The sequence below is a fragment of the Brassica oleracea genome, chromosome C9 (assembly GCF_000695525.1).
Source record: "Brassica oleracea var. oleracea cultivar TO1000 chromosome C9, BOL, whole genome shotgun sequence".
Lineage (NCBI taxonomy): Eukaryota > Viridiplantae > Streptophyta > Magnoliopsida > Brassicales > Brassicaceae > Brassica > Brassica oleracea.
In genome coordinates, this window is record NC_027756.1 from 31,782,796 (window position 1) to 31,795,375 (window position 12,580).

The window sequence follows — 12,580 nt, forward strand, 5'->3', positions numbered from 1 at the left end:
TGGAAGGGGGATTTGCTGACACGTGTCTCATGTATTCTTTCTTTTTATATGTAAGGTTCTTCTTTCAGTTCAGTGTAACTTGGCCCAAAACTTTCTAATTGTGCATTTTTATTTTTAGATTAGTCCCAAATTTTTTAATCGTGACCATAACCCCTAATACATACAAATGATTCTTAAATACAACTCGTAGCACTAAAATGATCAAAAATATAAAGTGTCAAATGCAACTTTCCATTTTTTTATTTCTCTAGATTAGAAGTTATAATCATTCTATAAATCAAGATGATCACTGATTTTCTCAAAATAAAAAAGTTTAGAAATTATCTAAATACAAGTGTCTCTATTTTTCTATATGATTAATATCTTCAAACTGAATTTGTCATCATCGAATCCACTATAAATGTAAAAAACAGCACAACTCTATAGATAGAGAAAAAATATTTGAGAAAGAAGCTAATTTTTGGTGAAGAAAATGTTATTTTTTTCCATTACCAATAGCAAAAAAAAAATCAAAGTGTCAACACATTATATCACTCAAATTACCCTAAGGAATGCATTATTCTCTCATATAAGAGGTTCAGTTGTAGTACTTAGGGATCAAATCCACAGAGACTCTAGGATTGCACAATAGATTTATAGTCTTCGAAATAAAGCTAGATTAATAGGTTTTAAGAAGTAAATGAAATGGTGAGCAAGGCAGTTGCTCGATTGGTTTGATTTGAGGTTGTTAACAATTGGAAAAATAGCTAAATTCAGGTATATTCTCAGGTATGATAAGTAAACAACTTAATTTGGGGGTTTTAGGGGTTCATTAATATTAACTGTTTTCGAACTCAAACTTACGTAAAATCAATTAGATTATATAACTTGGATCTCAGATTTCAACTTTTGTATGTTAATCACGAGAAAGTGTCGATCAATGATTCGTAAAGAATATCGATCGATACACCTTTTAACATATCGATCGACAGAACTATCGTTGCGTTGATCGATGCTACTTTCAGAAAGCTTTACGAGCAGGTTTGATTGTGTTCTCTAACTTACTAGACCAACTCTCGTGTGTATCTAGTCAGTTAGATCAGGCTAATTAGTTTCAGGTATTGAGTCAAGCAATGACTTGTTCTCAATTAGTCCTAAGATCTAAGTTAAAGGGTGATCAATCCTAAACGTAGCTTTAAGAACAACTAGATGAAGAACTATATTTTAAACACCCTAGCAACAGCTTAAGTTAGCAATACATGTATCAACCTATTGAGAAACCTAAATCTAACAGTAAGACTACTCAGACATATTCATAAAGCACATGGTTATGATGGTCTGAATAATACTTAAATAAAATGACAAGAGTAAACAATAGAGTAAGTGAAAGCAAGGGAGTTCAAGATCTTCTCTGTTTTGTAGTTCAGATCTATCTCTCCAATCCTAAGCTCTCTCTTCCTCCAATGGTGGTGTGTTGCTTCTCTCCAAACTAGGTCTAAAAAGGTCTCTAGGCAAGTTTGCCTCCCAAATGATACAAAACCCTAATAATATAGCCTAACAGGCGGCCATGGACTTAACATGTAATTATTGGAACTTTTGTGAAACTTGCAATCTTCTAATTTTGTCATTAACTCGCGGGTGGCTTCACTGTCGATCGATGCTACGAGCTTTCCATTGATCAATTATGCTTGATAATCGTCGGTCGATGTTCTGATACAAAAATCGACTATTCCTCTGTTTCCAGCAAAGCTCTCAAATAGTCTCCAAATTGCTACAAATACCTCATTTTCCTCTAGTAAGTACCTGGACCTGTAATTACTCTAAAAAGGGTCCAAATGCATATAAAAGACTCTAAAACCGTATATAAACCATGACCTATTAACTCCCTTAGACTTACTCTTTAAGCAAAACATACAAGAGCAGTCTCTCTAAGAGAGGTTTGAAAACAACAGGGACTCACCTAACTTTTTTTAAACTTGGAATCATCACTTCTATGATATTGCTAACTCCATCAATGAAATCCTACCTTCAGAAGCACATTATACATTATCCTAGTATAGCAACCAAATTCATCTAGCCAACAACTCAACAAATCTTATATGACTTTCTCCTCTACTAACCTCATTTCTTGCATAAATAAAAGTGTAAGCTTTACCTTGGGGGGATCGATCAGAGGATGCAAGGATGCTCAAACAAGTATCTGGACCTGCAGGTAAATAAGAGTTCTTTTCCCCTCTCTCTACTAATTTCTCTCTCAGGCAAAGTTTTCTTATATTTCAAGATCTTTGACCAAGATTGGACAGGCTTCCATGAATCAAACTTTAATGGTTTTAGCCACCAAATCCCGTTCACTTCTTTTTGACCTATATCCTAGGATTATTTGTGAATCAAGCCTTAATGGTTGTACCCACCAAGTCCTGTTCTAATCCTTTACCTATATAATTCTTATGAAGCAAGCCTTAATTGGTTGTAGCCACCAAGTCCTGTTCGAATTCTTTTCCTCATTTTTATTTCTAACTATATTATTATAATTATTAAAAAAAAACATAATTCGAAATTGAGAGAGAGAGAGGTGATAAATCTACACATGGTTTTACCTTCTAGACTTGTTTGAAGAATCCGATCCCATGCATACCAAGCCCCAAGACAAGCTGTTGAGTCAGGTTAGGTTGGAGGTCAGCTTTGATTCCTTCAAACAGTCTCAGCAAGTGTTGTCATAGTTGACAGGTTGATCCACTTTAGTATCTCTAGTACTTTTTGCAGTCAGCTGTCTAAGAGTTGCGCTATAGAGTGGTTAGATAACAAGTAAAAATTCAAAGAGGTTCATTATCCCCTTCTTGACTCGTATCAGTAAATACCTCCCCCATGCTTAAATTTCACTGTCCCCAGTGATATTCAGTCTAAGATTGGTTAGAGAATAAATCATAAGTACTAAGTTAGATGTTAGACAAGAGAAAAGATTGTTCGTACCCCTTTGTCTCGAATGTCGATCGACATGAGTAACACTTTGTCGATCGACAAGAGCATCCATTCGTCGATCGACATGAGTAACTCTTTGTCGATCGACGGTGCAGAGACAGAAAACTTATGTGCTAACTGCAACGTATTGCTGGTCTAACTCATCACAATATGAGTATCAGTCAGCCAGGTTAGCTCTGTTAGACAATCCAAACACATGCAAGATCAGCACATAGATAAACTCTAGTCATAACATAAGATAAAAAATCTGAGAATAAATCCTAATAGAACGAGAGCAGAAGAAAACATAAGTAGATAGAGATAGAAATATGAGGACTAGTCCTCATCAGTAGTCTCGTCGGTGGTCTCCTCGGAGTCTCCTCGGCGCTGGCGTGATGGTCCTGCAGCTGATGGTGATCTGGCCCTCACACTCGCCCTGCTCGAACAACGACATCTCGATACTCTAGCCCAGATGGCGGTGAGAGCAACAACTACAACGCGCTGGAAATCTCCCTCAAGGCGTGTAGACATGTCTGGCATGGGCGGGAATGGCGGAAGCGCTGCCTCTGGCTGCTCTTGCTGAGGTCCTCCAGCTTGCTGCACAGTGTAGCGTAGCGGCATGGTCGATGGAGTACAGAGGAGGAGCGGGTTGGGGTGAAACTAGATGCTGGCGAGGCCTCCTGAGAAGTCCGTGAGTGCACGATGGGGGTAGCTCTACCAAGTGCGTGCCATCCTCATACCTAAAACTCCAGTAGTGGTTGTCCTTGAGCCAGTATGCGCTCGTGAGGTGTGCTGCATCCATGTAGACGAGCTTCTTATCATCCGCAGAATCGTCTAGTGGCACTCCGCAGTGCATGAAGATCGGTGTAAGCAAACTCCCGAACGTCTCCTTCTTTGCTCCCTTAGCCTGGAATGGCTTCATCTTGAGCTTGACGAGGTGCTCAGCGAAAAGGGCTTCGAGGTTGGGACACATGTCGTCCTAAGGCTCCTCAATGTCCTCCATGTGAACCAAGCTCCTCACCGCGTAGTAGACCAATGAGAGCTCCTGCACCCGAACCTTACTAGGTTCCATCTAGCACAACAGAGTGTTGGCAAGGACCTTCATGAAGTAGCGCAGAGTCAGGTGACAGATGTCCGTCTGAAGAGCCGAGCCAGAGTCGAAAATGTCAGTAGCTTTGTGCTCCCAAAACTGCGATCTCCCTGCAAAACCAGGTACTGTGGCACGCTTGAGCTCCATGTTCTGGAACCCGTAGATGGTGCTGAAAGCCGTGAGAGGAACTCTGTAACGGATGCCGCGGATGAAGAAAGTCAAGGTGCCCTCGTTTGCCCTCTTCGCCCTCTCGTTGTTGTAGTAGACCTGCACCGTGGCCATGAACTGACAGACGACCTGAGGGTATAAGACGTGTGGGTTGGTGGCCATGTTGCCCATCCCAAGCTCCACGAACATGCCCTCTAGGTCCTCTCTAATTCCCAGCTGTCTGATCACGTCTGGGTTGACAAAACGCGTCGGCTCAATGGAGACTTTCAGCCATGCGTTGTAGAACAGGCTGTCGTAGTCGTCCCAAGCATCTCTGATCTCTTGGTTTATGCATTCCGAGCTTTTGACTGCAGTGTTAGGGTCATCGAAACGTGCGAAGAGAGGGATGGGAATTTCCTCGTTCTCTTGGTCATGATGGCGAACTGGCGGAGGAGGGGCTGAGCTGTTGGCGTCTCTGTCGAATCTTCTCTTCGTCCTCCTTTCGTTCGACTGCAACCAACATCCACAAAAGAAAACACGAAATTAGCGAATCGTAATGGTTCAGTGCTCGATATCGATCAATAGTTATTTTTCGATATCGATTGATATATCAGCGCTAAAATCGATCGATGAAAGTGAGTATCATTGATCGATTTTCCTTCGCGAAAACCTGCAAAAACCCAATCAACGCAAATTTGGATTGCATTGCATAATAATCATTGATAATCGATCCATAATCCCTACTCTATCGTTCCATCAGCACAAATCAATCTATATAAACCCTAAAATCCTGGTTCTAGTTCATCTTGTAACTCAACCCTACATGCATGAAAATTTTGACTTCATACCATGTTGATTCGTTGATTAAGTGAATTAAACGGATGGGGAGTTGAAAATTGAGTGGATTGAGCTTAAGAATCGTCTGATTTGGTCGAGAAACGAGAGAGAAAAAGAGTGGAGGTTGTTTTGAAGTGTTTTCGGGTTTGTTTGAGTGTCGACTTAATGTCGACTTAAATGAGCCCGCAGTTTTTCATTTCCTGTCGATCGAAGAGGAGATATCCACGTCAATCGACAGCCGTTATGTTTTCCCGATAATCAGTTTTTATTTATTTAAACTAAATCCTAAATATCCTAAAACTAGAAATGGGTTGTCTCCCATTCAGCGCTTATGTTAAATCTTGAGCTTGACTCGAAGTTCGATCTGTCTAATTATTAGGAAGAAGACCTAAGTTTAAAGGCCTGCTAATTGGCAGTTTAAAGGCCTGCTAATTGGCGGTTTAGCCCAATAATGTTTTACTCGTTGACCATTCACTGTGAATTCTTCTGCTTTATCATTTATAAGTGTAATGGATCCGTAAGGTTTGACATCCACAACAGTGAAGGGACCTGACCAACGAGATCGGGGTTTTCCGGGAAACAGCGTAAGCCGAGAGTTATATAACAACACCTGATCATTTGGTTCAAAGTGCCTGGAGATGATCTTTTTATCGTGATATGCTTTTGTCTTCTCTTTAAATATCTTTGAATTCTCATAGACTAAGTGTCTTATTTCATCCAGCTCGTTAAGCTGCATGAGTCTCCTTTCGGCAGCTGGTTTGATGTCGAAATTTAATAAATTTACAGCCCATGCTGCCTTATGTTCTAGCTCAACCGGTAAGTGACAGGATTTTCCATAGAGTAGGTGAAATGAGGTTGTTCCTAATGGAGTTTTGAATGCAGTCCGGTAAGCCAAAAGTGCATTGTCTAGTTTTCTAGACCAATCTATCCTAGAAGTTCCGACGGTCTTTTCTAAGATTTCTTTAATCTGTCAATTTGAGACTTCTACTTGTCCACTCGTTTGCGGATGGTAGCGCGTAGCAACTCGGTGGTGAACTCCATTCTTCTGGAGTAATCCGTAAACAACTTTGTTAATAAAATGGGAGCCACTCTCGCTTATGACTACTCTAAGAACTCCAAATCTTGGAAAACTAATGCTCTTGAAAAGCTTGATAACTACAGATGCGTCATTTGTTGGGGTCGACCCATTTGGAAACATAGTCAACAGCATCAAGAATATACTTGTTCCCGTATGAGGAAGGAAAAGGACCCATGAAGTCTATCCCCCAGCAATCAAAGACTTCTACTTCTAGAATACACTTTTGTTCCATTTTGTGCCTTTTGCTGATTTTTCCTCTTCGTTGGCATTTGTCGCATTGTGCTATGAATGCATGAGTATCGCGAAACATGGTTGGCCACCAGAATCCAACTTGAAGATTTTTTGATACCGTTTTTAAGGTCGCAAAATGTACAGCGTAGTCGGACCCATGGCATTGGTATAAGATATCTGGGATTTTAGTTTCGGCGAGACAACGTCTATATATCCTGTCAGAGCAATGTTTGTAGAGATGTGGTTCGTCCCAGTGATATCTCCTAACTTCTCTAAAAAATTTCTTTCTTGAGTAACCTCTTAGCTCTTCGGGTTCTACGTCAGCAGCTAGATAGTTCACTATGTCAGCGTACCAGGGTCTATCTTTTAAACTTCTTTAGACTGCTTGCACCTCTCGACCGATACTTTTTTCTACGAGAGAGTCATATTCAGGATGCAAGGTGTTGCAGGCGACGCTGACTTTTATATCGAAAGTAATGGTCTTGGGGGAAGTGTCTTGGTTTTGATCATCGGGAGTGTCGATCGACATAGCATCGTTGGCGTCGATCGATGGCTCCTTGGATGTGAGACATATGTTATCGATGAATGATGAATCCGTTTGGTAAATGTTCTCTATCGGAAAGAAATCGTCGATAGGGACGTCATCCTCTATTCATATCCGGGAAAGGTGGTCTGCGACTCCGTTTTCCACTCCCCGTTTGTCTTTAATTTATATGTCAAATTCCTGGAGTAGCAGAATCCATCGCAAGAGTCGAGGTTTCGTGTCCTTCTTCTGCATTAAATATTTTATTGCAGCGTGGTCTGTATGAACAATGACTCGCGAACCGACTAAGTATTGGCAGAATTTTTCAAATGCATAAACTACAACAAGTAGCTCCTTTTCCGTTGTTGCATAATTCCTTTGTGCCTCATCGAGAGTTCGACTGGCATAGTAGACAGCGTGTACCTTTTTGTCTTTCTTCTGGCCTAGAACTGCTCCTACAGAGAAATCGCTCGCGTCGCACATAAGTTTGGAAGGAAGGTTCCAGTCTAGTACCTGTACGTTGGGGGCAGTTATTAGGGATTTCTTTATTTCTTCAAAAGCCTTTACGCATTCTGGTGTGAAGTCAAATTTAACTTCCTTGCATAGGAGGGCTGTAAGTCCTCTAGCGATTTTTCTAAAATCTTGTATAAACCTTCTATAAAATTCGGCATGCCTGCGAAAACTTCTCACATCTTTTACGTTTGTGGGTGCAGGCAAACCGGTCATTACCTCAATTTTTCCTCGATCTACTTCTATACTAGCAGCAGATACTTTATGTCCTAAGACGATTCCATCGTTAACCATGAAGTGGCATTTTTCCCAAATTCAGAACGAGGTTCTTTTCTTCACACCTTGCCAAAACTTTACACAGGTTATCAAGGCAGTTTTTGAAACTGGATCCATAAACTGAGAAATCGTCCATGAAGACTTCCATGAAATCTTCTATCATATCCGTAAAGATTGACATCATGCATCATTGGAAAGTGGCAGGGGCATTACAAAGACTGAATGGCATTCTGCGGTATGCGAATGTTCTGTAAGGGCACGTAAAGGTGGTCTTTTCTTGATCGTCAGGATGTATAAGGATTTGGAAGAATCCAGAATATCCGTCAAGAAAACAATAATATTGGTGATTTGTCAATGTTTCCAACATTTGATCAATGAAGGTCAAAGGAAAGTGATATTTTTTGGTGGCAGCGTTTAATTTTCTATAATCAATACACATTCGATGCCCGGTGACAGTTCGCGTAGGAATGAGTTCGTTTTTATCATTCTTTACCATTGTAATACCGCCTTTCTTAGGTACAATATGCACAAGGCTCACCCAGTTACTATCTGAAATTGGGTAGATGACTCCAGCATCTAGAAGTTTGATAATTTCCTTCTTAAGAACTTCTTTCAAGTTCGGGTTTAGCCTCATTTGTTGTTCCACTGACGATTTGGAATCGTCTTCTAAGTGAATTCGGTGTATGCACAGATATGGAGAGATACCATGAATATCCTCGAGAGAGTATCCAAGGGCTTTCCTATACTTGCGCAGTTTATTCAATAACAACGCGAGTTCTCCATTAGTTAGATTGGCGTTTACGATTACAGGGGTAGGCATTATTGTAAAGAAAAGCATACTTGAGTCCGGCAGGCAGTTGCTTCAACTCAACTTTTGGTGCTTTTTCGGCATTCCAATTTTCTAGAGAGGATGGTTGTCGATCGACGACGTCATTTAAATATCGATCGACATTGATTTTCGAATCGTCATCCTCCATGTCAACGATATTTGCTATCTCTACACTTGCATCTATTAATCGTGCGTATTCATCAGCCCTGCTGTCGATGCTGAACATTTCCTTTTCAGTGAATGTAAGCACTTTTCCAGGGGATTATTTGAGCATAGGTCTATGAAAGATTCTTCAGCCAACTCAGAGATATCATCCACATAAAAGGCTTGTTTGTCGATTAAAGGTCGTCTTATCAGTTTTTCCATATCGAAGGTCATTGGGATGCTTCCAATGTTTAAACATATCTGACCTTCTTTGACATCGATGATCGCACCAGCCGTGGCTAGAAATGGTGTACCTAAAATTAGGGGGTCTTTCGGTTCATTCTGGTATTTCAACACAACGAAATCCGTTGGTACATGACAGTCGTCAATCTTTATTGGCACGTCATCTAGTACTCCTTCAGGTACTCTAACGGATCTGTCAGCAAGAACCAAGGTTATTTTGGTTGGTTTAAACTCGTTGTATCCCAGTGATATCGCAACAGAGTGCGGCATGAGATTTATGCGGGAATCTAGTTCAGAAAAGGATCGAGAAAATTTTTTATTTCGTATGTTGCAATCTAGAACAAATCTGCCAGGATCAGGTCTCTTGATCGGGGTATCGCCTTGGATTATAGCACTTACTTCCTATGAAACCATCATGACGCTGTGTTCATCAGCTAGGAAGTTGTTGGATACCATGTCCTTTACATATTTCTTTATCGAGGGTGATACTTTTATGGCTTCACTTAGTCGCATTTCTAGTGTGATTTTATCGAATGCTTTCTCGCAAATCGCTTTATCCAATTTTCACTTAGTTTTCGACTTGCTGGGAGGCAAAGTCCTATACACACTCTCTACTGCCGGTTTGGTAGGAGTCGAGTGTCAATCGACATTGTTTCCAGTTTGTCGATTGATATTTACCGAAGTCAGTCGATTGACGTTGTTCCTTTCTTGTCTATCGATTTCCACATCTTCTTCGTCCTCCTCCTCTTCTTCATCGAGGTTGATCGTCGCCTTCTCAGCTTCTCCAGTGTTGGACCGTTCCTTTTCTCGAGAAGGTTCTGATCATGGATCAGGATTGTTGAGAAGTATTGGTTGTGATCTACTTTCGCTGGTTTTCTCAACTTCACCGGGTTTTTCCGCAAAGTTAATTTCTATGGTGTTCGGGGTGAAACGTTTTCTGCTTCTTAGTAACACAGAATTAACTTGACATTTTAGATTTGCGTCAGTTCTCCCAGGGAGACGACTGTCCAGTCTCTTAATGTGCTCACTTAGAGCATTGAACTTCCTCATTAGCTCACTGTAGATTATATTTATCTTTCCGTTCAGGTTAGTGGCCATTTTGCGATTTTCCGTGAAGGCTTGGTTTAACCTAAATCTCGCTCTGCCTCGGCGTGATCCAACAGTAGCATCATAATTTTGGGTGAAGCTGTCAGTGTCAGGATTGAGATACCGATCTTTCAAGGTTCGAATGTCCACGAAATCTACATGTTGTTCTAGGTCAGAAAATACATCATGATCAATTTGATAAATCCCAAATTGATTTTGCTCATCTAGAACATAATGAATTGAGTCCAGAGATTCTTTAATTTCAGGGAAATGTGGCCCATCTATGGAATCAACTCTTCTTCCTCGTTCTACGTCCTTCATCTCGTAGGATCTACCCGTTGCTACATTCTTGATCAAACGTTTTGCTTCTTCAGGGCTCCTGGTACTGAAGCTCCCTTCACTGGCTGTGTCAAGCGTGATTTGGTAATGAAGGTTAACACCCCTGTAAAAGGTGTTAACTGTTGAGATGAGATCAATATATGGGAAGAGAAAGACATGAGGAGTTGAGTATGATGAAGAGGCCGTACATGGCGTAGTAATACTAGTTACCCGAGTAACTTGCAAAGATTAAACCAAAGTTACCCTAGTTATACTAGTATACTAGTTATACTGGTTACCCGAGTAACTTTGGATGAATAAGAGAAGCCCTATTCCCTTAGCTAAGGCATCAGACCGTTGCAAGGGAAGAAGAGGTGCGTGTAACAGGCTGGAGAAGAGCTGGATAAAGCAAAAGGAGCTTTATGCACAAGGAAGAAGCTCATTGGATGGTTTGAATTAAAGCAAACATTATCTCTTGTAATAGTGCCTCTTTATGAAACTCTCATCCTAGTGTTGCCTCCTCATATATATTGTAACCTCTGATCAGATTAATATTTAAGAAGTTTGAGATTATCTCTCTAGACTCTCTCTCTCTCTTGTTCATAATGATTCTTAAATACTCTTAAACATGTTTACCACCTAATCTCTCTACAAATCTCCCATTAACCTTCTCTAATCTACCTCTAATCTCTCAATACCTACTCTATTCTCTAAAATCATATGGTATCAGAGCCAGGTTGGCTTTGGTAGTGAGAAACCTCGTTCCATTTCTTTCTTTCTCTAGCTCTTTTGTTCTTGTGTTCTTGCTCTTGTGTTCTTGAGTGTTCCGTGAAGCTGTGTGATAAAGTTGAGTTCTTTGGTGCTGTGCTTTGAGTTCGTGTGTTCTTGAAGTCTGGTACTGTGTGTTCTTCAGCTGAGTTGCAAGTTTGAAGCTTTCTGGTCATTTCTGGTTCAAGCAAGAGAAGATGGAGGGAAACAATAAGTCTAAGACCTAACACCACAGATCAAGCAGCTCTTATGGAAAGAAGAGAACAGGATCAAGTGGTTGGGTTGTTGATGACATTAGATCCTTGCTACAAGGATGTCATCAAACACATCTTGAGATCGCCTAACCTACAATCCATGGAGGAAGTATGCGCGCAACTTCAGAAGGAGGAGGGATCTCTTGGCTTGTTTGGAGGCAAGGGTGAGCTCACTATGGCTCATCAAGCTGAAGGAATGCAAGCAAACAAGGCTGCATACAGAAGCTCAGGAAGGAAGTATGAAAAGTATGAGGGAAGCTGTGAGCATTGCAAGAGGACCGGTCACAAGAAGAGTGAGTGTTGGATCTTACCTCCTCACCTCAGGCCATGCAGGTTCAACATGGATAGGGAAGCAAAGGCTCATCTTTCTGCTGAAGCAAATGGTGCTGGTTCATCCGGAGCTAGCTCATGCGCTAAGGTGGGGGAAAGTGAAGGTAGAGCCTTGGCGTCTCATCAACTGATTGGAAAGGGTATGGATCAGGAGGTGTTCAAGAAAGTTGACCTTGAAGCCTTCTTCAAAGCTCTTAAGGAGTGGTAACACTCTCGGAAACACTCTTGGATACTCATATGCTGCTCATACACTGCCTAGTACTACTGATAAGTTACTAGACATTTTTAAAAGCTCTTACAGTGCTGCTAGTAATCCTAGTACTACTGATAATTTCCTAGACATTTTTAAAAGCTCTTACACTGCTGCTTGTGAGCCGAGTATAACTAGTAAGATGTTAGGATTACTAGGAAACCTGATAAATCAAAATGAACCATCGAGGACTGAGATTACTAGAAACATGCATAAACCTTTGATCATTGATTCTGGTGCATCTCATCATATGATTAGTGATAATAACGTGATTAAAGACATAAAACCGGCTCATGGACATGTTATGATTGCTAATGGAGATAGAATTCCTATTACAGGAATTGGTAAACTGAAATTGTTTAATAAGGACTCTAAAGCATTTTTCATGCCTGAGTTTACTTCTAGTCTTTTATCTGTCAAAAGATGCACCACTGATCTTCAATGCAATGTTATCTTTAGTCCTGATGATGTTAAGTTTCAGGATATTAAGAGCAGTAAGTTGTTTGGACAAGGAGCAACCAAAGGAGACCTTTATATGCTTGAAGATCTTAGTCCCATATCTAGTTCTTGTTTCTCATTTAGTTATGTTTCTTCCTTAAGTAAAGATGCATTGTGGCATGCTAGACTTGGGCATCCACATGTTAGGGTTTTAAGCATTATGTTACCAGATGTCATGTTTAAAAATAATGATTGTGAGGCATGTATTTTGGGCAAACATTGTAGGACTGT

The 12,580-nt window shown here is 40.6% G+C and overlaps 1 protein-coding gene across 1 annotated transcript; it reads right to left on the bottom strand.

Annotated features, from left to right (window-relative positions):
- Window positions 1–8,641: 8,641 nt before the first annotated feature.
- On the bottom strand, window positions 8,642–9,943 carry LOC106314795. Its single transcript, XM_013752616.1, has 3 exons — window positions 9,709–9,943; window positions 9,524–9,663; window positions 8,642–9,247 (listed from the first exon to the last, which is right to left on the bottom strand). Exons 1-3 carry the CDS (start codon window positions 9,941–9,943, stop codon window positions 8,642–8,644), a joined length of 981 nt encoding a protein of 326 aa, XP_013608070.1.
- Window positions 9,944–12,580: the final 2,637 nt, after the last annotated feature.

Coding starts and splice junctions, on each gene's coding strand:
- LOC106314795 (XM_013752616.1), bottom strand. CDS start 9,943: ATGGCCACTAACCTGAACGGAAAGATAAATATAATCTACAGTGAGCTA. Junction 9,664..9,708: donor AGTTGAGAAAACCAGCGAAA/GTAGATCACAAC, acceptor ATCCATGATCAG/AACCTTCTCGAGAAAAGGAA. Junction 9,248..9,523: donor ACGTCAATCGACTGACTTCG/GTAAATATCAAT, acceptor ATGGTTTCATAG/GAAGTAAGTGCTATAATCCA.